At 38.6% G+C, this 27,392-nt stretch overlaps 1 protein-coding gene across 2 annotated transcripts in view; it reads right to left on the bottom strand.

The window, feature by feature from the left end:
• SPATA17 (spermatogenesis associated 17) overlaps positions 1 to 27,392 on the bottom strand; it is a 147,076-nt gene that overhangs the window by 56,755 nt on the left and 62,929 nt on the right. For both annotated transcript variants that reach the window (XM_042478795.1, XM_042478802.1), the window contains 2 exons: positions 22,377 to 22,574; positions 11,449 to 11,597 (listed from right to left, as the gene is read on the bottom strand). In XM_042478795.1, coding sequence (XP_042334729.1) covers positions 11,449 to 11,597; positions 22,377 to 22,574 — 347 coding nt within the window. The remainder of the gene's footprint in view (positions 1 to 11,448; positions 11,598 to 22,376; positions 22,575 to 27,392) is intronic.

The following is a 27,392-nucleotide window of genomic DNA, read 5'->3' as shown; positions in this document are numbered from 1 at the left end:
TCATTTAAAACCACCTGTCCAGTCCATTTTACAATCCACTTGCTTCCTTTCTCAATCTGATGCTAACACTTCTCCTCCAGCACCTGGGAATCAGTTGGGAGAGGTCCGGAGAAGGAGGGGCAGAAGTGGTATTTCCCCCTTTGCATCCTTCCTTATAGCCGCCTAAGTTTTACCCTTGACTTATCCACGGGTCATATAAAAATCCAGGATTTTGACCCTGAAACCTTCCCTCAACTTATACATGAGGTCAACTTGTATGTGAGTATAAACAGTAAGTAAAAGTACTGAAAATGAAGGGGTAAGCCACAGGTCAATGGGAAAATGAGACAGAAAGATCAGAAAGCAGGAGTGAAAATGGAAAGAATTTGAATAAAGGGGTGGCAGATGCCTGCAAAGAAAAGGAAACTGGGAGGTAGAGATCAGGGGGACAGAATTTGGAAGCTACTGTAAGTAAGAATCTCCCAGACCAAGAGAACTTGATGAAGAAAATCTAGGGAAAGCTCCCATCATATCTGTTGTCTCCAGATACAAAATCAGGCCCTGGCTGCCTTCCTGGTGTTTGAGACAGAAGATCAGAGACAATGAGGTTAAACAGATGAGCAGCTTGGAGTGGACTCTGGTTTCTTCAGCTGCAATCAGCCCCTGATCGGCTGGGGACCACGACAACTGGATCATCCGCTCTTTCAGGCCAACGCCACGGTCTCAAATGAGCCACCGACAAGCAGTGGATTTTTGCTGTTTCCAGCCGCTGTGGGGGCATGTATCATCTGCATGCCATGCCCACAAAGTGACCAGAAGCCACTCTTTTTGACCTATGCGTTTTGGGCCAATATGTGGATGTCCCTGCTGAGAAGCAAGACCAGGAAAACTCACAGAAGACCCTGAGAGGCAAAGCAAGAACAAGGTGGGAGAAAGGCAGGATATAAATCTTTGAAATAACAGAATACATAAATAAGGCATCTTTTCTCCCGCAAACTCTTAGGAAATAAGGCCTTGTGTAGGTATCTCCCATACTTTACCTCTGGGCTCTGGGAAATGGATGAAATCACATTGTGTTAAATGTCAATAAAATGCTGGTGACAAGTAATCTATGTAGGCTTTGTGTCTTACAGGGACCTGACTAGGATGATCTGAGGTGCTGCTACCATCTAAGCTGATAAGTGGAAGTAAATATTAGTAAATGTTATTTACTAATGGAAAGCTTTGTAACCAGCATAAGTCCTTGCTAAGGAGAGAAAGGATGTCAGAGATTCAACAGTAGACGTAGATGAAGGCTTTCATGGCCAGCATCCATAGTTTTTTGTGGGTTTTTCGGGCTTCAGAGAATGAAGATGCCAACCACAGATGCTGGTGAAAAGTCATGAAGAAACTCTGCTAGAACATGGCCACATAGCCTGTAAAACCCACAAAAAACTATAGTAGAGGGAGAGTTACAGGGCAATTCCACATACCCATGCTTTCAAAATAGTAAATATAGGCCCCGTACACACTGCCAATAAGTGGAGTAACAGGGCCGATTCTAGGGTTAGGACTGCGTGGCAACTGCACGGTCCCTAACCCTAGAACGTAATGGCGGCGTAACAATGGCGGCACCCTGTGAACACAGGCGCCACCATTCTTACATAACTGCTGCATGGCATCTGCACGTTGCTGCACAGCGCTTACGTAACGAGTGCGCCAGTGGTGCACTCGTTACGCTGCCTCTGTGGCTTTAAAAGGACCCGCTTTTCACATGTTCTTTTTCCTCTGGAGGGAAGCCGTGTGGTTTTCCGGCTGCAGCTTCCCTGTGGAGGAAAAACAGGTGCCGGCAGGCCGCCGTTTTTCAGCGGTCTGTACTGTGCCATATTTATCAAAAGGTTTGTTTAGATCATGGCTGAAATGTTGATATCACTACAATGATACCAGAAGGCAAACATACTGTTGTTCTGATGTAGCATCCCAAGAGATAAAATTGATATTTTCTACATGTACAGAAAAGTTAAACTATTAGAAGACTATTTAAAAGAGAGATTTTTTTCTTGAATTTATTAAATTTCATTTATATTGCTGTGTACAGCTTTTGTAATGGCACTTAAAAACAGTCTTCTTATTTTAACTAACTTTCTCATTTCTGTAGAAAGTCTTTTATGGAAAGAAATTAATATTTTATCAACAGTAAATTACATCAATAAACCTTTCTTGCAGAGAAACAAATTGGTCTTTATTAGCATCTGGCCAGTCAAATTGCCCATAAAGAATTCTTAACCAAGAGCTCTTGAAAATTAACAAAACAAAAGCACAGAAGTAGCTGAGCTTTAAATTATACAAAGCTATGCAAGCATGTATATACTCACGGGACAGGTGGCTCTCATATAAGACAGATTATAGCACTTCCAGGGCTAATTTTCACATGGGATGGACATCACACACACAAAAAATTAATGTGGCCCCAATGTCCCTGAGTATACATAGGAGGTGCTGAAAGCCGGCTGCTCCACTTACAGTTTTTATCACTTCTGAATTGCATTTTAATAGTACATTTTTCTTTTGTTCAGACATGAAAGAAAATTGGCTATCTCCAGGGATTGGAAGATGACTGAAATGACAAGGCTAGCAGCTTAGGAATTTGCCCATGAAATAATAGAATTTAGGGTAGCCTAAATAATGCATTTTGAGAAAACAGTTTCCTATAATAAAATATATATTTTAAAATTATTGCAAAGCAAGAAAGACAATGCTCCTGTTTTATTGGATAATAATTACATATATGTGAACATAATATAATTATGAAGATTTCATGATTCAGAGGTTGAGTCTCCTTTATCTGAAATGCTTGGGATCAGCAATGTTTTGGATTTCAGATTATTTTGGATTTTGGAATATCTGAATATATATAATGAGTTATTAGGGAGATGGGACCCAAATCTAAATCTGAATTTTATGTTTCATATCCATTTTATAAACCGAGCTTGAAGCTAATTTCATACATAATACTTTTAAATAATTGTGTGCATGAAACACAGTTTGTGTACACTGAACACTGAAGGTGTTTTTTTTAAAAAAAAGAATAACCCAGACTGGAGTACTTTAACTGGACCCAATGCTTTTGCTACTGAAATTAGAACCTTTCCCCTCCCTGTTCAGCTCTACCCCCCACCTATGAGATTAAGAAACTTTCTACAAAGCTTCTTCTTGTCACCACAAATGTTTGAATGTGAGAGAGGAAGAAAGCACCAGTTCCACTAGTTGAAACAAGAGATTCAGCAGAAGTACTTTGTTGGATCCTGGCCATATATAATGAAATGGCTTCCATCTGGGCGGATGGGCTAGAATTGGAATATTGGATTGTGATACCATAATAGTTCTGATTGTGTTTAAACCTCATGTTAAATCAAATGCCTGTCCTAATCTTTAGACAGTTATAATGTATTCAGATTTCTCTGTGTATGATTTGGGATTCACATTCTCAAAGGAGATCACAGTGTGCTTCAGTTACTCTAGAAATAAAACTGTTTTAATGTCCAGAGCAAAGTAACAAGTGTAAAGCATTTTTACTGGTATGTAGCATGCAATTTCCAGCCTGAAGGAGGCTACTCTAAAATAAAGGTAATGTGGGTTAACAATGTGTTTTGTAGTTATAGTAGGGGCTCTCAGAGTCAGATTACATCACCATATTTTCTGTTCCAATGGTGCTCTCTTTCCACTGTGAGCCTGGCAAAGCAAGCTTGGTGCTCTGCTAGGGATACCACTTACGATGTGGCCTGTCTCAATATCCAGTTCTTTACTTTCTAGCCGTATAAGGCTATATTACTATGGCGACTGCCTCAGATGTTTTTGTGAAGGCTGTGCATATGTGACAGCTCCATCAACTCGTTTCCTGTTTTGGATTCAAGTCCTGCATTGTCTATGTACTATTTCTGGCTCCTCTGTGAGCTTTGATTACAGGTTGAGACCCCATGTAGTGGCTGCTCTGGTCCACATGATGGTGGACCTACTAAACTGACAGCCAGCTACTCTTCAGTTAAAGAACTCTAGTGCCTACATCAGAGATGGGAATCATGTGTCATAAAGTGTGCATTATTTCTGACAACATATGCTGAAACAGACTAAAAAGGAACAGGGGATGAAATGCTGTATATTATGTATAAAGGATCAATGAGTGTGTGAATATGTCCATGTATATGAACATGCCAAGCCAAAATTTGAGAGCATTTGGATAAAATGAGAGGGAAAATAACACCACTTCACTGCAGCAGTTTGTGGTAGACTGAGCCACAAAGAATTGAATGATGCCCTCAGGTAGTAATGGGAAATTTCAACTACCCCACTTTCTACTGGAAATCAAATTTTTCCTGAGAATGAAACTTGCATGCCCACTCATTTCATCCTTCAAAAGGCTAGCTCCACCAGGCCTGCTTGGAAGAAGAAAAGCCCTCCCTTCATCCACCATCTTGAAGGAGAGAGAGGCAGGCTAGCTCCACCAGGCCTGCCTGGAAGAAGACAAGCCCTCCCTTCAGCCACCATCTTGAGGGAGAGGGAGGCAGGCAGGCCTGCCTGGAAGAAGATTAACCATCCATTAAGAAGCCAAGTCCTCCCTCCAGTCCATCTGCCTTGGTCCAGGCCTCGGAGGTAAAGAAGACTGCTGGACCTCATCCCCTTCCCTACCACCTCTCCCTTCTCCTTTTGTGTTGTGTCTTTTTAGATTGTAAGCCTGAGGGCAGGGAACTGTCTAATTAAAAAGACTGTATGTACAGTGCTGTGTAAATTTACAGCGCTTTCTAAATAAAGGTTAATAATAATAATATAATATAATATAATAATAATAATAATAATAATAATAATAATAATAATAGGAAACCAGGAGATTAGTTATCCTAGACATTCTTCTTACCAGCTGATGAAGTGAAAAGAATGAGGCTAGTGTTGCTAGCCTGGGAGACCAGAGGAATTCTGCAAAATTGTATACAGTATTTCATTATAGCATGTGAGCTAAAGAATACTACATCTGGGCAGATTTGTAGGAGGCTGATGAACCATACCCAAATAGTGCTTGTTAACTTCTCATTGCCACCCTGAACAAAAGTGATGTGGAGTGCCATAGGGTTTGGTCTTGGGCCCGGTGTTATTTTGCACCTTCTCCCCCCCTCCCCCCTATGTCAGTAGTGGCAAGCTGGCCAGAATGTTTTTAATGTATTGTTTATATATATGGCAATTTTATGTATTTTATGAAGGTTGTACACCGCCCTGGTTTTATAGAAGGGCGGTATATAAATAAAATTTTTATTTATTTATTTATTTATTATTATTATTATTAATAATAATAATAATAAATAACTGGGATGAATATAGAGGGGGATGCTTATTAAATGAGTCCATGACACCAAAGTGGGTGGGACAGCAAATAACAAAGAAGACAGAAATAGGATGCCAGGTTAGTTCCAAAGGAGAGCGACTAGAATGGTGAAGGGTCTGGAAGCCATGGCCTACGAGGAATGACTTAGGGAGGTTGGGATGTTTAGCTTGAAGAAGAGAAGGTTAAGAGGTGATATGATAGCCCTGTTTAAATACTTGAAGAGATGTTATATTGAGGAGGGAGCAAGTTTGTTTTCTGCTGCTCCAGAGACTAGGACCCGGAACAATGGATGCAAGCTACAGGAAAAGAGATTCCACCTCAACATTAGGAAGAACTTCCTGACAGTAAGGGCTGTTCGACAGTGGAACACACTCCCTCAGAGTGTAATGGAATCTCCCTCCTTGGAGGTCTTTAAACAGAGGCTGGATGGCCATCAGTCGGGGATGCTTTGATTTTGACTTCCTGCATGGCAGGAGCTTGGACTGGATGGCCCTTGTGGTCTCTTCCAACTCTATTATTCTATGATTCTATGATAGGTTGGAGAACTAGGTCAAAATTAATGAAATGCATTTAAGCAGAGATAAAGCTAAAGTTCTGCATTAAGGCAGGTGGGATAAGTTGCATGTCAATGATGCCTAGGGCTTTCAGTTGACTGCAGGCTAAATAACAGCCAGCAGTACAATGCAACAGATAAAAGGACAATGCAATTCTATAGGCTACAACAACAGGGGTATCAGATCAAGAGAAGTAATAGTATTTTTATAGTTTTTGTGGGGTTTTTGGACTATGTGGCCATGTTCTAGAAGAATTTCTTCCTGACATTTTGCCAGCATCTGTGGCTGGCATCTTCAGAGAATGCTCGCCTGGAAAGGAGTTGTGTGTGTGTGTATATATACTGTGTGACCCTGGGAAGGCAGGAGTGATTTGCATGTGTATTGTTCTGTTGCTAATGGCAGGCCTCAGGCTGGGAGGGTCTGCAAAGGAGGATTACTGCTTGATTAGTGCTCATTGTCTGCTGGGAAACATCTGACCCTGGGAGATTTCTCATTTGCATTTGTTGAGTCTTCACCTTGCTATTTTTCAGGACTGGTAGCTAAACCATGTTTACTTTAAGGGTTTCCTCTTTCCTGTTGAAATTGACCTGGTATTTGTATATTTTTTGTGGGGTTTTCGGGCTATGTAGCCATGTTCTAGAAGACTTTCTTCATGACGTTTTGCCAGCATCTGTGGCTGGCATCTACAGAGAATGTATTTTTCTTTTCTGTTTTTGTCACACTTCATCTGCAGTACTGTATCTGCTTCTGGACACGATATTTTAAGGCATACATTAGAACCATAGGACAGCCAATGTGTAGCAGTTTGTGCACTGGACTATGATTCTGGAGATCAGGGTTCAATTCCCCCCTCTGCCATGGAAACCCACTAGGTGACCTTCAGTGAGTCACACACTCTCTGCCCCTGAAAACCCCATGATAGGTTTGTTTTAGGGTTGCCCTAAGTCAGAAACAACTTGAAGACACACCACCACCACCACCAACAACAACAAGTAGACTCATAGAATCATAAAGTTGAAAGGAGCCCTATGGCCAGTCAGATCCAATCCCCTACTCAAGGTAGGAACTCCAGATAAAGCATCCTCATCAAGTTGCTGTGCAGCCTCTTTTTGAAGGCATCCAGAGAAGAGACCCCACCACCTTTCTAGGCAATTGGTTCCAATACTGAACTGCTCTTATAGTCAAGAAATTCCTTCTAATGTTCAGTCAAAAGCTTTTGTTGTTGTTGTTAACTGTCCTTGAGTCAATCCCGACTCAAGGTGACTCTGTAGATGAGACTTCTCCAAGACTCCTTATCTTCCACTGCTCTACTTTGGTCCTGTAAATTCATGCCAGTGAACTCCTTAATAGAATTTATCCATCTAGCATGTGTTCCTCCTGTCTTTCTACATCCCTGCACCTTTTCTAGCATTATTTTCCGATGAGTCATTCCTTCTCATGATGTTACCAAAGTATGACAACCTTAACTTTATCATCTTGGCTTCCTGGGAGATTTCTGGCTTTATCTGCTCTAGGGCCTATTTATTTGCCTTTTTGGCTGTCCATGGCATCCTCAGCACTCTTCTCCAGCACCACATCTCACATTAATTGATTTTCCTCCTATCTGCTTTCCTCACTCCCCATCTCTCACAATTATTAATGGTAATAAGGAAAACAATGACTTGTATTGATTCTAACTTTCAGGCTCAGCTGTATATTTTTACATTTTACAACTTTTCTGATTCTTTCATAGCTGCCCTCCATATTCCTAGTCTTCTTATTTCTTGACTGCAGTCCCAGTTCTGATCAATGTTTGACCCCAGATACAAGAACTCTTTTACTATTTCACTTTCCTCATTGTCTAGGTTCCTGTAATCTAAAACCATCAGACCTAGTCCTTCTAACTGTGGTAATAGAAAGCAAGCCTATACCTTCCTCTTTGGGGCAGCTCTTGAGGTATTTAAAGAGTGCAATTATGTCACCCCTCAGTCTTCTCTTCAGCAAGTTAAACATGACCAGCAGTTTCAACCTCTCCTCAAACTGGACAAGATGAATGGTGAAGGACTTGGAGAACAATTTTTATAACAAAGGTTGAAGTGGTAAGGTATATTTAGCAAGGAGAACAGATGATTAACAAGTGATAGCCATCTTAAAATATTGGAAACTTTACATATAGATAATGGAACAAATTTATTCATTATAGCTCCAGAAGGTAAAATTAAAACCAGTGGTCCAAATTCCTATAATAATGATTTCAAATAAATGTTAGGGAGAACTTCGTGTTCATGCAATCTGTTTATCAGTGGAATAGATTGCATTAAAAACTGGTGGATTCTCTATTAGATATTTTAAGCAGAGGCTAGCTAGCTGCCTGCTTGCCTATAAGGTACTAGATTACCTTTGAGGTCAATGCCAACTCTAGGATTCTCTTTGTAACTCTGTTTTCTTCATTTCGGGCCAAATCTATGGTTGTCTTAATTTAGTTTCCCCATGCAAGATATAATGTGATGCATAATGACTGCACACTAACAAAGAAAAAGAAAACACAGGCTGAAAATAGATGGCCCTAAAGGGGTAGCGTCACGCTGCCCCTTTGTGCACCGGATCGGGGCCATGGCAACTCCAACTGTGGCCTCGATCTGGCATTTTTCCAACCCAAATCTGGCTGGGAAAAAGCCATCCTTTTCGCCATGGCAGCAACTTTCCCCCGTTTCTGTGGTGCGGTGTATGTAAATGCTTCGCTGCAGAAATGCCATGATGCTGACTGCTGCATGGTCAGTGGGGAGGCGTCACATTGGCTTTGGGGCGGCACTGGGGCATCCGGCATGTATATACCACGCCTCCACACCACCTTGAAGCTGGCTCTTATTGCTGGTCTGTTTTGCCTGATAGTTAGGTCATAATTAATGTACTGTCTCTCAGTAAGTCACATCTTTGAATATTCTTATTTAGATGTTTTACAGCCTTATGCTTCCTGTTCCCTAGCAATCAATAGTAGTTGTTTTTTTGAAAGAAGGATTGAGCATATTATGTTTTCTGATATAAAACTAAAAACTATTGGGCTGGTTTGGTTTTAATCCTAGTTTGTAGTAGATGTAAAAGCTTCAGACGAAACACTAGCCTAGTTCTTGGAAAAAGCAAAAGTAACTGAGACCTCTTCTTTGCAGTCTAATTCTAGAACTTCTTAATTATGTACAGACTTATTATCTACATCCCCAGTGTTATAAAGTACCAGAACTTCATTAGAAAAATTAAGCTGGAAAAATGAAGGCACCACTTTGTAAATTTCCAGTGGAAATTAGCTAGAAGAGGCAGAGGAATACTGGATCAAAAGAGGGTAATCATGCTTAACTGTGCCCTAGAGCACCCGCATGTATAATACGATTTGCACAGTAACTACCTCTCCTATTACTGCTTGTTTGGAGTATTCTGTGTTAATGGGGTTAGCTAATTTAGTATTTTAACTTAAAAAGACTCTGCTGATTAATAAATGTTGCACACTGTGCTAGTAATTAAAATAAATGGAAGAGTTACAAATAGAAGTTGAATTGTTAAGAAAACATTATCTGAAAATATATGATAATCCCTGTTTATCATAATACAATAATAGTCCAGAAAATATGCAAATTGCCAAAGTTGCAAAGCATCTGAAAAATTAGACATAACTTGAAAAAAGTTTTAGATGTGTTAGATTTGCAAGACAACATTCAATGCCTGTTTTTGCAAGAACTGTCTGTTGCTCTACAAACTTATAAAAACACAATTTAAACCTCAAACAGCCCAATCAACAGAAGTGTATATGTATGTGGAAGCATCTCCTATTAAACTGGGAAAAAATGCAGGCAAAAGGTTCTCAATAAATGTTTCCCAGGACCTGATGTAGTGAAGGGCAACCTGTACAGGCTAACTGCCTGTTGGGAAGACTAGTAGATCAACTAATGGCTTTTACGTGTCACCTTCCTCCTATCTCCTATTAAGCCCCACTGATGGATTTCATATTTTTACCCCTTTAAACAGGTGATTGTGTCAGTCTTTTGAGTAGCTGGCTGGCTGGACCAGCCATTACAGAAAGTCAAGCAGGGGTGGGGTGGGGAGTGTCATAAAAGGGCAGAAATTTCATAGTTGTTGATTATTATTGTTGTATTGTGACTGTCAAATGAAGAGAAAAGTGTTCATGGAATTTCCTACTTCATGTTTCAGAATAATATTGCTTTCTTTGGACACTACACATTTGATCTGGGAATGGTGAAACTCTATTTGTAACCCTGCTTCAGGCAGAAAAATATTTTGGGCTGGCCCTAGCTGGTGGGCATGCTTGGATATGCACACGCAGCAGTGAGTGGGCAGACTTTCTAGCTCTGGATTTTTGTTGTCACTGCAAAACTTTACAGAGATTAGAAATGCACTTATTTCTGCACCAGATAGGCATAAAAGAAAGAAAGATCCAAAGCTAAATTTTATGTCTGTGCTACTTTGGTCAGCACAAAGAGCCAATATACTGTAGTGCCTTGAGTATTGGATTAGGACATTGGGAAACCAGGATGCAAATCTCTGCTCAGACATGAAAACCAAAGAAAGACCTTGAGCAAGTCACAATCTCTCAGCCTTAGGGGAAGGCATTGGAAACCACCTCTTAACAAATTCTGCCAGGAAAACCCTGTGTTGGGATCATTTTAGGGTTGCCATAAATCAGAAATGACTTGAAGGAACACAATAACAACTTGCCAATACAGCTCCAGTTAAAATCTCCTGTGTGTGTTTATTTCACTCCAGTGAATAAATTTTGCATTTTGTAATCACACATATATGCATTCTCCTTGCTGCTATTACAAATCCTTGGCAACACTAGCTCAGGTTTGAACAGCAATGGAACTTCCACAAACCAAAGTGTTATCCCATATGTGGATTTGCTTTATCTGTCAAAAACTGTTGTCCTCTCTTAGAAAATAATCTTTCTGTTCTTAGATGAACAGTGTCCAACATTTAGACTTTTTGAGTACAAATATTTACAATTCTAGGACTAAATGTGTACAAATACTCAGATTTTTGGATTCTATGGAATCATGTTAATTACTTTTCTCAGATGCAGTCACAATGAACATCAGTCCCAAGATACAATCTGTTAGTTACTAAGGCTGTGTTTGTTGGAGCCGTTGGTGGTAGCTGGTTTCTCTCCTGGGCAGTAATGCCTGATTTGCTTGACCAAGATCAGTGTTGAGCAGTGGCTACTCATCTGAAGCAGCTAACTTAACTACTTAAGTGGGATTATTACAGAATAATAAACCAATCCACAAATCAATCAAAATTAAATGGATTTAGATTTTAAACTGATTTAAACACACTGACCTCAACTGAGCTGAAAAGGTTTAAATCCAAGTATTTCAGCCTTCCTTGATGATAAACCAAGGCGTAATACATGTGATTATCTTGATCTAAGAAAGACTACTTTTAGACAAGCTTTCGCATGATGTTTGCTTTTTAATATTTCAGAATCAACAACTTCTTTATGTCCATCAGTGATGGCAAAAGAAGATTTTTTAAAAAAAGTAAAATAAAAGCAGGAAAGGAAAGCAAGGAACTTACACATCGTCATGTATGCGGTTTCTCCATTCTTCTTGTTTTACTTTCTCTCTGGCAAGCTGGAGTGATGTATCTGATGCTGCCACCCGCAAAGATGGCTCCCAAGTCTTGTAACGCTGCTGTAGCACTTCAACAGGATCACGAAAAGGGCCCTGATAGAAACAAGAGAAGCCATGTGTTTTACACTGGGATTATTACTCTGGTTTGTTTTTATTGTCTTGTTTTTGCAACCAATTTGATGTACAGAAACAATAATTCTATAAATTATTTTATTTAAAAATGTTATTCCAGGGTCTTCATAAACAAGATACAGATTACTATATTAAGAGCTGAATGCAAAATCTGCCCTCTGTGGATGGAAAGGTTTCACTCACTGAAAGGACATCCATATAGTTTTGAAGGACTCCCTCTCTCTGCACTGCACTATAGCTCACCCCATTGAGCAGGGTTTCTTGACCTTCTGAGTAGGATTTTCAGGCAGCTAGAAGGAGTGCAATGGAGAAGAGATTGTGGAGAAATTTGCCAGGCCAGAAATACCTACCTAAATATGGATCCCTAAAACTATGATTTTATCATGAGAAGACATGACTCAGTAGAAAAGACAATAATGCTTTGCAAGGTAGAAAGCAGTATGAAATGAGGAAGACCAAATTACAGGTGGACAGACTCAATCGAGGGGGCCAGACCCAGAAATGTGTAAGATCTGAGCAGGGCAGTTGAAGACAAAGTGGACTGGAGGTCTCTCATTCATAGGGTCACTATACATCAAAATCAATGTGGTAGCAATTAACAAGAAAACGATTATTAATGTTTAACTACATAATTAGAACAATTTGTTTTTATGGTAGGGTAGCGTTGCTAGAGAGAGTGAGTGCTGTATTGGTTTGAGCACTGAACTATGGTTCTGGAGACCAAGGTTTGAAGCCCCGCTCAGCCATGGAAACCCATTGGGTGACCTTGAACAAGTTACACTCTCTCAGCCGCTGAGGAAGGTGAAGGTGAAAGCAAACCCGCTCTAAACAAAACCCATGATAGGTTCATGTTAGGGTTGCTTTAAGTCAGAAATGATTTGAATGTACACAACAACAACAGCACTGTTAGTTTGTTGCAGAAAGAACAACTTGCAGCATCTTAAAGCTTACATTTCATTAATTTGTTAATTTCTTTAGTGCCCTAAGATCCTTTTCTGTTATTTTTTTTCAAGGAGAAACTGATCATGACTTTGACAAGATCTCATAAATAGCAAAGAGAGAAAAAAGTAGACAACAAAGGATATAATATTTTAAAATGCCAGTGATGGTTCACATGAAGAATGCTTCTCTAAACAAACAACTGGTGTCACTATCCAACATTTATTTATTTATTTATTTATTTATTTTACTCTTAAAGAAATGACAGTGGCATTAAATTTCACAGTCCTGATGAGAAATCTGTACTTAGGACAAAAGGCTACTGTTAGAATAGAATATGTAAATACAGAATGGTTTCCAATGGCAAAGGGGTCAGGCAAGGCTGAATATTATCATCCTACTTGTTCAATTTGTATGCAGAAAACAGCATATGAAGAGCAGGTTTAGACTCAGAAGAAGGAGGAGTAACAATAGGAGGAAGGAACATCAACAATATAAGATACATGATTGACATCATACTACTAGTGGAAAACATCATGGACTTTAAACAATTATTAAGGAAGGTCAATGAAGAAAGTGCAAAGGCAGACTTTTTGTGATACATAAAGGAAACAAAAATAATGACCATGGAGGATCTCTTTGCCTGACCAGAGTGAGGGCAGTGTCAATGGTCAGTCTATACCATTGGAGAACATGGAGGAGGGATGGAGAGTTGAAAGTACAACCTGACCTCAAGGTGAGAGTTTCTCTTTGTGTGCATGCCAGGGATGCCCTTCTTTTCTGGGGAAAGTTGGGCCTTTTTCTTTGGGTCTCCTCCTTTCTCAACAGGTTAGGGACCAGAACATATAATGGTTCCACATTTTTGCTTTTTGACCGTGCTCTAGTCCCTATTGAGTAAGTAGGGGAGGTTTTGCACATTTTAAGCACCTGATGCCTGAATATTAGGGACATAAGCATGCCTTAGAAAAAAGTGTCTATAGAAAAGTGACATGTCTGTGTAATAAGTGTATCATCTAGTCCTGGGCATGCAGCCCCCAACCAAAAACAAGATGATATGAAAAATAGACTAGCAGAGAAAATAATAAACACGTAACCGGAGTCTGGCAGAGAGAAGCAACTTAAAAGATGTACAGCAATGGTAAGATAGTGTTAAGCAGGTTGGTATAGTTTGCCCTCCAAATCCACAGATTCAACCATCCATGGCTTGAAAATATTCCAAAAAGATATACATTCCAAAAAGCAAATTTTGATTTTGCTGTTTTATATAAGGGACACCTTTTTACCAGGCCATTGTATATAATGGGACTTGAGCATCTGTGGCTTTTGGTATCCACTAAGGGCCCACTGTACAATCACGTGAATCAGTTTGATGCAATTATTTGTTAGTACATAGATAGCCAGAATAGTAATGGTCAGTGATTGATTACTTAGTTGCTTGATATAGATGGCCAGTGAAATATAATTTCTTTTTTTTATTAATTTTTAATTGTTTTTTCAACATGACATATAATACTTTACATTGCACCATATGACATACCATATATACATACATATACGTATACGCAAACACATACACATACAGCAATAACAACAAGTGTCAAATTTCTTATGATACTTATACTACTAACATATATTAGACAATATTGGCCAAATCTGCTCTTTTTCCTTTCCTTTCCTTTACTCACAATACGTCTGTTTCTTATTTTCTTCTATTAAATCAGTAACTTTCTTAAGTGAATAAATTATCAAGATATCCTTTTGAGAGCCTTTTGGTTGACACTAAACATAAAAACGTAGTCTCTCCAACATGGTAAACTAAAATACATATAACACAGAGCTTACTTCCTACTACTTGGTTTCCCTTTTGCCTAAGCTTTATATCTCGGTTCTATCTTTTTTTGTTATATCTAATCATATCCTTCCACTTCTTTTGGTCTCACAAAACCTCCATCTATATTTCTCATTCTTGTTCTTTAAATTTAGATTATTTTTGTTTAATTTTTTGAGACCATGCTTAGCCTTCAAATCTTAATGATTTGATGAGTTCTTTTAACATGTCTATCTCATTGTTATCTTGCTTTGTCCTATTTTACCCTTTGTCTGTCATTACCTTTACATTTAAGTTATCAATCCAATTCTATATGATTGCTTATCCTAGGTAAATGTTTTTCCATTCTTTTCTTATGTAAACATAGAAAATCTCCCAGTCTTTTTTTGCTTGTTCTTCGTTCTTTTCTCTCATCCAGGATGTCATTCTGTCCATTTCCGCAACTTCCAGTAGTTTGATCAGCCATTGTTCTGTTGAAGGGATCTGTTTACATTTCCAAGATTTGGCAAAAACAATTCTTGCACATGTCAACAAATTGAATATTAGTTTACCATACAGCCTATCCAGTTCAGCATCTATCATTCCTAACAGAAAGGTTTCGGGTTGGAAAGCAAGGATACATCTTTGTTGACATGAACGGGGCTTAGTTGAATTTGTCTCTGATTGGGCAGATAGATGCTGGAGAAAATATAACATTTCCCTCACAAAAAAACAAAAAGTAAACTGTTCACTGTCATCCCCAACAAAGTCAGACCCAGCTGTCTACAGGTGTATACTGCTGTGATGCTATCTATTTATGGCTGATAAATAGCCTTAAAATCCTGGAAAGAGAGAGGGAAAGAGAACCTCTGTTCCAAACATAAAATCGGCTATCTTAAATAGAAACTTCTTATCTAGATAGATAAATGTCTGTGGGAGAATATTATGTGTTTCATCTACAGAAAATATATAAAGATTCAATTCCTTACAAATATTGGACTCTATAGCTGCCTCATGGTGATGTTTGCTAAGATGAATATGAAAGAATATGATGAGGATGAATATGATGTAAAAGGTTTGATGCCTTACTAGAAATGCAAAATCAATAAATTGTGTGTCTAGATCCTGGAAAGTCTATATTCCTCCCTCAGGGGAGTGTGTGGTATGTAATATATCTAGCTATGTTTATATTAATAAAATAGCCTAAATGATAATTATTTGCCTGCTCGTTGTTCCATATTAAAAATCCTAAAAATTCAATACTGAAGGGTGGTTAAATGGAGTGTTGATGGTTAATCTGGACTATACTGTTGATCCCATGTTCAAAACCCAAGTAACCAGAAAGTGATGAGAGGAGTCTCCAAATAGATATAGGCTAGCTGATGCACAGCAAAGAACCATCAGTTCCTCAGTTTAAAGAGAGATGGCTGGGGAACCACACTGGTTTCATCGTGCATAAATTATTTAATTTTATGTGTATGCATACGAGTCAGTTTGACATAGGCTTAATATGCCTTTTGTGAGATCTAGACCAAATATATTTGGCAAAAGAAAATGCTGCCTAGTATTGTTATAATGACTCATATTGTTTCCTGACTTTAGGCAGTAATCAGTACAAATTCACCAGCGGTATCATTATTGCCATAACTCGATATAGGTTACAGAATTTTGCTGAGTCGCTTATTACAGTTTATTTTCCTTTTTACCATTATTGGTCTAGTCCTAGAGAGAGAATCCTAATCATGCCTCTTATTCTGAAGGATCTCTTTCTTTAAATAGGTTATCACTAACAAGTCACAGCTGGAGTTACTGCAAGAACTGAGTGAAGACTGCAGGGCTAATAAAAAGAAATGATTCACGCCTCATTTATGTTCACTTATGTTTTACATTAATAGAAACCAATAATAGGAACCAGTTACCATAAAAGTCATGGACCGTAAATAACACAAATGGCAAATAAGTATCATCTAGTACTTTTCACAGCTGGACAGGAGGATTGCTATATTTGAAAGTTGTTAATGGATTTTTATTGGAACTTTACTTTTTAAAGGCATACCATTTAATTTTCCAGACTCAAAAAAGAAGGATGCAAATAAGCATAGCAGTTATTCATTGTACAATATTTCTCCCTCCCACTTTCAACTCCCTTCTAGAATGATTATGCCAAGAATAAATTTATTTTACTGGGACTACTGTGGAGCTTTTAAAGGGGTAAAAAGAAATAATAAAGTTTATTAGGTTTCACAGATATAGCGAGTGAACCAAGTAATTGCTCCAAAATAATGCACAGTATTTGCTTAAGTTATCTAGGACATTTGCAGTTATGCACATAGACTAAAATACAACAACAACAATAACAACAACCAAAACCAGCTAGCTGATTCTATATGTCAAAAGAAAGAATGGAGATGTATGTGTTCACTGGTCAAAATAAAGCTTATATTGCTTGTTTTTTTAAAAGGCTTTTCTTAATTCATCTCATTTTGCATATCTTATGCGATCAGTCCAACACAGAGAAGATCATGCTTTACCATAATTACCAAATTACATTTAACTGCATGCGGAACTGCACTCAGTCAGCACAATCTGAAAACCAAATTTCACAGGAGCTCTGATATGCAATGGCATATACTTTGGCTGCATCCGCACTGCAGAAATAATCTGTTTTAATACTACTTTAACTGCCATGGCTCAATGGTATGGAATTCTGAGAAACGTAGTCAGTTATTGCAGAGCTCTGGTGCCACAACAAACTACAGTTCCCAGAATTCCATAGCACTGAGTCATGGCAGTGAAAGTGGAGTCAAACCGTATTATTTCTGCAATGAGGATGCAGCCTTTGACATTTCATTTTATAATCATTTTCTTTACTATTCTGTACATTTATAAAGTGGGCCAAGAGATATGTGTTGGGGCAGTAGGGGCTTACCCCCGGATGTAGAATGGAATGTCACTCACAATCCAAACACCAGTATTGGATGGCTAAGGTCTTTACAGGGACAAATAAGTAAGCAGAAATGCTTTTTAAAAGATATGAATTGCAACCAATTAAAATCAAAGGTTAATTCACTGCCAAAACTTTTCCATACTCACTTCTAGTTGCATTAGTCTTGCCAATAGGAGTATGGATTGGCATCCAAAAAAATTCATCACAGTTTGGGCTTTTAGTTTGCTGATATGAACAGTTTTTTAAAAAAATTATCAGCCGTGGTTTTCTGAAAGGTTTCCTAGATTAAATCCTGGGCATCCCAAGAGATGAATAACGGAAAGTTCCTTACATAGAGACAAATTAGTGACAGTGGATCACTAACGGTTCAGGCAGGAGGCAAATGTGATTAGAGGTCAGAGCAGCCAAATTATTTCCTATAGTTAACGTTCACTGAAATCATCATCTGAGAATGCCAGTAGATTTCTAGCATTCCATAGTTACACTTTTCTCCTATTTAAATTTAGAAATAGATTTAGCAAATGATGTGACACACATCCTATTAGAAACTGTCTATAAAATAGCACTATTGCTTATCTTAAACTATATAAGGTGATTGCCCATAATCTGTTTTATCTCACTTCACATTTTCATGACAGATTTTAAAACTTGAGGCTGCTATCATCATCACCAACATCCCATCTTTTCCCAATAACAGGATTCAAGGGAGCTAACAATATTTTAAAACAATATAGATTAATTACACTACAAAAGTTAAATGAAAGTATAAAATATACAATTAAACAATCATACAATAAAACAATAAAATATTAAAATGCATTTAAAACAATTAAAAAATATATAAACAAACTCTTAAAAAACCCCTTCAAAACCAGGAGAACACAGCATTAAAGCCTCAACCTCAATAGTTTATAAAGACTTGGTGGCACAAAAATGTTTTAATCTTCCACCAGAAGTAGAGAAAGGACAGAGCCAGCCTGGCCTCTCTGGGGAGGGCATTCCAAAGTCTGGGAACAGCCTCCCAGAAAACACTCTCCCTTGTCCGCACTAAATGAGCCTGAGAAGGTGTGGGCCCTCTCCAAACGATCTTAAAAGCACTTGTACAAGGTGATACAGTCTTTCAAATAGCATGGACCCAAGCTGTATAGGGTTTTTGAGGCTACCTCAAAATATTTTGACTAGCAATCATTAAGAATGTAGAACCCAGGTTGTTTGCAAGTGCTATACCATGAGATATTTCATTTGATATACTGATGGATTTTGCACCGTTTTTATGGCAGGTAACACTAAACCTTGGGATGAAAGATCACCATATTGTGCTGTCTTTCTTGTCCACATTGGGTGAGGCACTGTCCCTTATGTTGTGACCAGCTATTCAGGATCCAGTTCTTAGTTGCCATCTGATAGTTTATTTGAGCAAGAAATAAGAAAACATTCCTGTTCAATTACAACTTCCATCTTCCCTGATGACTGGGCAGGCTGATTGAAGTTGCTAGGTGTGGGAGCCTGTCAACATTCAGAGAGGGGCCAGGTTTTCCATCCTGGTCTAAGCATAATACGATACGATAAATATTTATTTTGATCATAGACAAGTATAAGAACTCCCCAGAGAGGCCAGGCTGGCTCTGTCCTTTTTTTCCTTCTGTTGTAATCCACCTTGATTCCCCTGGGAAAAGGTGGAATATAAATAAATTATTATTATTACTATTATTATTAACAACAAAATACAGCACACTAAATACGATATACAATAACAGAATTAATAAAAGAAGGAAAATATAGATAAAAATTTCTTTAAAAAAATAAATAAATACAAATACAGATAATCTTCTGCCAGAGGACAGAACCCAGCTAATCCTGCCAAAGCCCAACTAGAAGTTTAATTACTAATCTGTTGTAGAAGTCATCACCTGTCAGATTTTAATTGCTGCTGCACAAAATTTTGCTACTTTATGTGTTATAACAGGATTAGTATCTGAAAGCAGCAAGGGAACAAAATACTGTTCTGAACAACCTGGACGTTTGCAGAGTATTGGCAAATAAGCTCAGTGCATAGATCTCTACAGTATAGACACTGAAAAAGGACATGTTCCACTGACTCAATTTGACCAGAATCACAAGGACAGTATCTTTTCAGATGTGGAATCTTCCTATAGCGTCCTTCAAGGAGAGCTGAATGAAGAACGAGACATCGAACTAGGGTGAAGGCATTATGGTGTTTGGGCATTTCTAAGTAACTTATATGTGTCATAGGAGCTGTAAAATATCTACTGTTCTCACTGGCAATAAAGGAAGTTTGTAAAGGCCTGGTGCCACAAAATAAATAAATAAATAAATAAATAAATAAATAAATGAGACCTAGCTATATTCATATGGTGCTCTATATCTCTATTGTTTAATAGGTATTTTAGCCTGAACATATCCCATATTAAACAGAAAATTGGGAAAGAGATCCAATGATAGGATTTTAGTTATAACTACCTGATTTCATTTAGACTGGTCTAAACATGTTTTCCAGTATTTGAGTTGGAATTCATGTTTTGTAGTTGGAATGTCATGTAAGTGCAAGACATTCGCTAAGCTATAAATAGTATGTAATATTGAACTTCCCTGTTTTAAGCATTTTCTGCAACAAGATCTCTGACTTATAAAACTTCTGCAGATCACAATGGTACAATAAACTGGACATTCACAGCACTGTTCAACATCACAGTTCAAAAGGTTACATTGACACAAGAGCCTTAGCATTTGCTTTTATCCTCATGATTGGGACAGCAGACCATAAAAAGAAAAAGAGAGGAAAAAATAAAGCAATTTACTTGCTCTTATTAATGACCTTTAATGAAGAGATGACTAATTTCACTATCATCTTTGCTTCCATCAGTCTGTAATTCTAGTTAATTCAGCAATAAAAGTCACAAATCTGACAAGAGCTTATATATCAGTAGTATGAGCACTTTAAAAAGATACACTACTTACAAAGGAAAACCTTTCCTATTTAATGCCAAATGCCAATTTTACAAAAGGAAAACCAATGGACAGCTAAATGTTCATTCTCTCAAGACCAAATACAAATACAATTCCTATTCTAACACTCTCCTTGAGCACATTTTTGGTATCTTAACACTCACATGGGGCCTAATGTGTAAAGCACAGAAGTTTAATGTCAAATAATGCTGTCACTGAGTACTAAGCCACAAGGATGACTAGTAATTATAAATCCCTCATTGTCACACCACCAGACCACTTTCAAAACAGCGCATGCTGTTGGATTTTCATTTCCAGCTGTTTTATCAGCTCAGACCAATGTCCTTTCTCAGACATATACCTTTCCCAGACATATACCTCTAAATTGTTGCCCAGAGATTTAGCCGTGTGACTCCCATTAACATCAATAAGAGTCGCACAGTTAAATCCATGCACCGTACTTTGAAAATTTACTCCACAGTGTACATCCCAGGGCACGGAAAGGATTAAAGTATTATACAGCAAATTCTCTCTTCAAGGCACAAGGAAATAAACAGAAGTCTTCTGCATTGTTCTGAAAGGCTTTCTTCTGTAAGTTTCTTTGTCTATGTCTAAACTAAAAAAAACCCAACAAACTTCAACAACCATACCAGCTTGTCTACATGAGAGAAACTTATCAGATTAACACAGTATAAGGAGCTGTGCTTTTACAAAAGGACAACTGAAATCAGGATACGTAATCTATTCCAAGAAATAACCTAATTGGTTTGAATTAAGCACTGAGTATAACAACCTGATTTTTATGAGTTCCAAGTTTACCTCATTTTTTAAAAATCATTTTCTTTTTAAATTTTAAAGTATTCATACAACCTCCACTACTGTAGGCCTGGCAAAGATAACCTTCTTAGGAATACTTATATGTTGCTAACAGGCTCTTCTTCACCACTTCAATTTATATTCTAGTCTGTGGATACATTGATACCATTCTGTTTAATGAGAAGCTAATGAAGTCCTTAGTGAGCATTGCATGGGTAGAAACCTAGGAAATAAGTAAAATTCATTTAGCATCTATCTGTTTATTTTGTTTCTGAAGCTGAAAATGAGACAGAAAGGAAACAATCATTCAGATTATTAGATCCAGTTCAAAGCTCTGTGCAGCCTCTTAACAGGGCAAATTTGTAGAACATCTACTTAGAGGTAAGCCCCACAGAATCAAATGAGGATTAATCATAAATATGTAAGTTGCAGGAGTGGAACCTAAAGTTTGACATCCATCTGTCATACTTGGGATACAGGGACTGTCACATGATCTACTATTCTGTTAGAGGCTCTGTGTGAGCATGGCATCTCCATTCTCTTCAATGGAGAGAAATTGCATGGTATTTTCCTCAACTATGGAAAAGTTTCCTGGAAAACTGCATGGTATTTTCCTTAACTAAGAGATGAATGTGGTACTCCAAGTTAACATAGGCAGATACAGACCGCCCAGAAAGGGTGGTCTGCCGCCACCTCCATTTCTGCTGGCGGGAAGCCTCAGCTGCCAAACGGCAAGGCTTCCCGGCGGTGGAAAAAGAACCCCCCCAAAAGTGGGTTCTTTTTGCGTTGTGCTTGCGACGCCAGAGTGCACGTCCGTCGCATCAAAATGGCAGCACCCGTGTAGACAGGGCACCGCCATTTTGACGTACTGAGTACGTGCTAGGGTTAGGGAGCGTCTGAAAAGGACAGGGCCTACAAGCTCCATATTTTGTACTCTCACCAAGGAACTTTTTCTTGTGGTGGTGTACTTGGTTGTTACATTTTAATTAAGACAGATCTTTATGTTTTAGTGTTCCTGAATAAAATGGCAATTATACACACTGAGAGTTTTTGTATATAGGCTAAGAGTTACATTTTATATTTTAAGTCTCTATTTAAAACACTTTCATTCTTTCTAATAAAGTTGGCAGCAAAAATATTTAAATATTTCATGAATGTTCATTCTAGAATAGCTGACATCAAGATGCTTAAGGATACCTAATACTTTGCAACTCATTGTCATTGACAAAAATGGTTGCTTAAAACTCAGCAACACTGACAATACCTGAGGTTTTTGTCTTTCGATAGGAGGAAGAGCTGGTACTCTTTGGAAACCAAAGGAGTCTGTATCTGATTGCCACTGAAGATCCATGACATCCTTTCGGATTTGTTTCTTTTTCTCCTTCAAAGGTTTAGCTTTCCTTAACTGCAATTCCATTGGATCAGGTGATTTTCTGTAAGGCGAATTGTATATACCTGCAATCTAAACACATAACAAGGTTCTTTTTCATTTTTTTAAATTTGTAGATCCATTCCAAGAAAGTCATTATATGGGGAGAGGTGGGAATTAAAAGTTCAGCGAGACAATTGAAAAAAAGATGGAAGTACTGTATAACACATCACCATCTAAGATTGAGACTTTAATAGTATGCACAGTCTGGACTTGTGTGGCATCATCCTTGCCTTCTGTTATTTGAAAGTGTGCTTCAGAGAACATACACAATACATGGGGGAACACATGAAGCTGGCATATACCAATTCAAACTGTCAATCCATCTTAGCACAGTACTGCCTTTTCCAAATGGTAGTGGCTAAAATTTCCATAAATATTTCTCATTACTTGCTATCTGATTCCTCACCATCACGAAATGACAGAACAGAACTTGACCTACAAAGTGGGCACTCTATGACTCAGCCACATCATTTCTCTGATATCCAGAACATAATCAGCTGCATGCTGAAGAATATTAATAGTGTCACACAAACTTTTTGTCTGGATATGTATCTATATTACTGACTGGATATGTATCTATATTACTGACTGGATACGTATCAAAGGCCGGTTACACACCGGCACTTTAGTGCGTGACAAGCACGCACTAGGGTTACAAAAGGGTGGTGCTTCCGCACCACCCTAACCCTAGTGCGTGCCCGTCACGCACTAAACGGCGGCGGCCCTTCCATACGGGCGCCGCCGTGAGGATGTCACAGCCGCGCCGTCTCTAGATGGGGCGGCGCGGATGTGACGTCCTTGCTCTGCGCCAGGGCGCTTAGTGCGCCCTGAACACAGAGCAGGAAGGAGCTCCATTTTGGAGCTCCTTCCTGGTTTAGTCCACTGGGCGCAGCCTTCAGACGGCTGCGCCCAGCGGACTAAAAGAGAAAGGGGCCAAGCGGCCCCTTTCTCTTCTCCCCGCTGCTGCGGGGTGTCCTTGGGGCTTGAAGCCCCAGGGACACCCCTTTTCAGGCTGCGGGGAAGCGGCGTTTTGCTGCTTCCCCACAGCCTGAAAAGTGGCAGATCGGGGTCTCAGCGGCTGCTGGTGTAGCCGCTGAAGCCCTGATACTCCAGGGAAAGGGGCGGGTCCAGACCGCCCCAAATGGGCGGTCTATAACCCGCCTATATTACTGACCTTCCCAATGAAGAACTCTGGATACATTGTCCACAAATGGAAGGATGGATTGCTGAAACCCAGGATGAAAACCACTAGTTTTAGAATCTCTGTAGAACTAATGTTGTCTTTAACTACAGTGGTACCCCGGGTTACGAAAGTAATCCGTTCCGCGGAGCCCTTCGTAACCCGAAATCTTTCGCAAGCCGAAATTGCCATAGGCGCTAGCGCTGGAAGCCGCGATTCCGTGTGAAAAAGCGCCGAAAAGCACCAAAAAAATTTTCGTAACCCGAAAAAAAAAAAACGTAACCCGAAACAGTTTTTTCTAATGGATTTTTTTCGTAACCCGGAAATTTCGTAAGGCGGTGATTTCGTATCCCGGGGTACCACTGTACTTTGAAGACTAGGCAAAGTTAGGAATTTTTGTTGGTAAAGGAAAGGGCAGTGGGAAAAGAGGAAGACTGCAATACAGGTGGCTAGACTCAATCAAGGAAGCCACAGCCTCAAGTTTGCAGGGCTGTTGATGACAGTGTGTTTTGGAGATCTATCATTCATAGCGTCACCATAAGGTGAGGTTTGTGACAAAAACTAACAACATCCTACTCAATTCTCCTCATCCCCCATCCCCGCAATAGACGATCAGCCTGGTCAAAGCTGATAGCACAAATTCATCAATTTAATGCTGCATGCCCTATTTCTGCTCTGTTTCAAAAACCACAAATACATTTGCAACAACTGTATGCACAACAAACCCTCTGTACATGTACTTTCAGTTACAATCATGGATGCTGTCTCCATGAGATTCTTGTAGATGTGCACAGAGAAGCTTATTTCTACATGTGTTGCCTATCCGATTGGTATATGTAAGATATCAAAACAGCACAAAGAAAAATAAAAAGACACATGATTGGCATGTTTATAAAGAAAGCATCCAAACTGCTGTAGATGGTGAAGATAAAAATAAATGTTTATATTGTTAGGTCTGCTGCTGATTTTTGGCTCCTGTGGAAACTTAGAAATAGAGCCCAGCTCTTCATAATACTGTATATTAACCTCTTGGGAATGAAAGGATAAAATACCCCCCATTAGCTATAATGCAATTTTCATTACTGTATCCCAAAGGAAGATTCCAGTTCTTAATGTCAAAAAGTTAAGTGTGCTTTTATCTGTATCTATATATTGATGTTAAAATGTATTGAACACACTCTTCTACACAGGCAAAAAACTCGGAGGTCTGGAGGTTGCCTATTTTTTACACACTTTTTTTTAAAAACCCATCCACAAGAACCCTTGTCTTTCCACAAAAGGAAGGTATTCTAAAATCCTGGTCCTTTTGTTTTCCTTTTTTGCACCTTTTAACATTCTAACACATCCTTTCATGAAGAGGTGAGCAGGATTCTACAATGTATTCCAAAAATGACCATACCATAGATTTATACAAAGTCATTATGATACTGGTAATTATATGTTCTAATAATCTATTGGATGAAATTTTCCCTTTTGACCAGAGCCATAAAACTGAATTGATGTTTTCATGTAACTTCACAGTGATGCCAATGATTCTTTCTTTGTTTAGTTGCTACTTCAGATTCTAGCACTGCGTATATGAAATTAAGGTGCGGAGAGATACTCCACAATGCATCATTTTGATTACACAAAAAACTTATTTGACATTTTGTTTCCTCTTCACCAGGTATGGAAGACCTCTTCTATGAATAATTCACATTCCCGGCTGCTAACAGTTTATGAGTATTTTAAATAGTGCCCACCCAATACATATCCTTCCATCAAAAACTCGTGGACCAAACATGAGGCCTTCTCACTCTGCAATTTTGAGACTGGGTGTGTACCCTCCTTTCTTATGCTCCATGGGCCACCCCTGGATAACAGACAAAGCAGTTTCCTCTTAGTTGAACCACCATTTTAAAAAGTTAAAACAGTAGATTGATTAAAAGGAAATGGCATATTTACAAGAATTTACCTGTCTGAATTGGTGGCACTGAGCCTTTGCAACACTGATGTAACATCTTGGAAAATGATTCAAACAAAATGAAGCATTTTTGATTCACACTGATATGAATGAAAGGTTAGCCTCTCTTTTTAAAACAAATGAAATTCAGAAGTGCTCATTCCTGGTTCAGCTCATTCATTGCACTGGATCTAAATGTTGTGTTGTGTTTAGCAGTCAGCATGCCCATCCTAATCACTAATCTCTAAGAACTATAAACTACATAGCTTCATCTGAACATGTATAGAATTACTATATGAACAGATCATTGAGCGCTTCTATTTAGAAGATTTCCCTTTGGTGTTTAGACCTATGTTGGCAATGCATAATTACATTCCTCTACAGCTATTTCTCCCCTGCCACTCTAGTCATCCAGAGAAAAGGCAGAAATAAACTGGTTGGGGATTAGTTAGGCTATCAATAACCCTAGAGCTATACCCAATATCTTCCTTTTATTTTCATCCCTCAGTACACACAATGACAAAATCATCAGCATTATTTTTACAGGGTAGAAAGTGCACATTTGAATGATTAACCTTTTATTTCAATTATTTAGTGCTTGTTCAGAATTTTTCAAATGCAAAAACATGCTTTTCAGTTTCCCCTCCAACAATATTATGGTCTTCCTGCCCCCAGACAAATCATATTTAGTTTGCGGAGAGCATGACACATTTTTCTGTATCCATGTTCTTCAGAAGCGTCCCTCACAAGGGCCTCTGTCAGAGCTGGCTTTCTGGGACTTCATTTTCAGGAACAATTTTCTGAAGTGACAAACACTATAGGGAAATCTGTGCTAACTGTTAAAAAACCTACAACTGAGTTATTTGCAGTACTGTCATGCTAACTTCCAACTCAATAAGACCAAAGAAACCTCTGGGGGAGACTCTGCTAATAGCTTCTTACTGACCTCCTTGCAGCACACCCTTCTGCTGAATAGTGGCCCATTGGTGAATACGGCAAATGAGGTGTGAAAGCTCTGTTGGTGTGTTTTTTTAAGGCTATGATTCTGACACACTGGAAAGAGAAAAACTGAGCTACACAAATGATCACTACACTTTTGCCCGAGAATTTTTTCTTCATCAGGCCTTCCACCAGGGAAACCCATGCATGACCCAAAACTATTATTAATTTTGCCAGATCCAAAGTGTATGAGTAAATGTATCATTTGTTACCCAGCCAGGCTTAGCATTACATTAATATTTTGAATCATTTTCATTTCTAACCATGTTTCATTTTGTTTTCTTCATAAAATTTTTAATCTTGATAATTGAGAATGGCATGCAGAGGGCAAAAGGAAGGATTTCACGTGGCGGTACCAAGTTCATGAATTAGATAAATATTACACAAAAATATTTTTCATCCTCTGAGTGCATGCATCTGGAGTTGTGTACGATCTATGTACGATCTAATTTTCATGTGATGATCATGAGGCTACAAAAGGAATATTAGTCACTTCAAAAATATGAGACAGCATGGGGTCTTATTTCTTTTCCTTTTTATATTTATAGTCACCTAATTTTCAGTAAAGTTTACAATAAACCATAAGCAGGATAGTTAGCATAGACACAGCCCTGGAGTAGGACTGAGCAAGGGGTACACTTTGATCTCCTTGGAAAAGCGGGCTATAAATAAACAGTATTATTATTATTATTATTATTATTATTATTATTATTATTATTATTATTAT

This window comes from Sceloporus undulatus, chromosome 1, assembly GCF_019175285.1.
Source record: "Sceloporus undulatus isolate JIND9_A2432 ecotype Alabama chromosome 1, SceUnd_v1.1, whole genome shotgun sequence".
NCBI classification, from domain to species: domain Eukaryota; kingdom Metazoa; phylum Chordata; class Lepidosauria; order Squamata; family Phrynosomatidae; genus Sceloporus; species Sceloporus undulatus.
The sequence above is the reverse complement of the archived record's forward strand: the minus strand, read 5'-3'. Positions and strand labels throughout refer to the sequence as shown.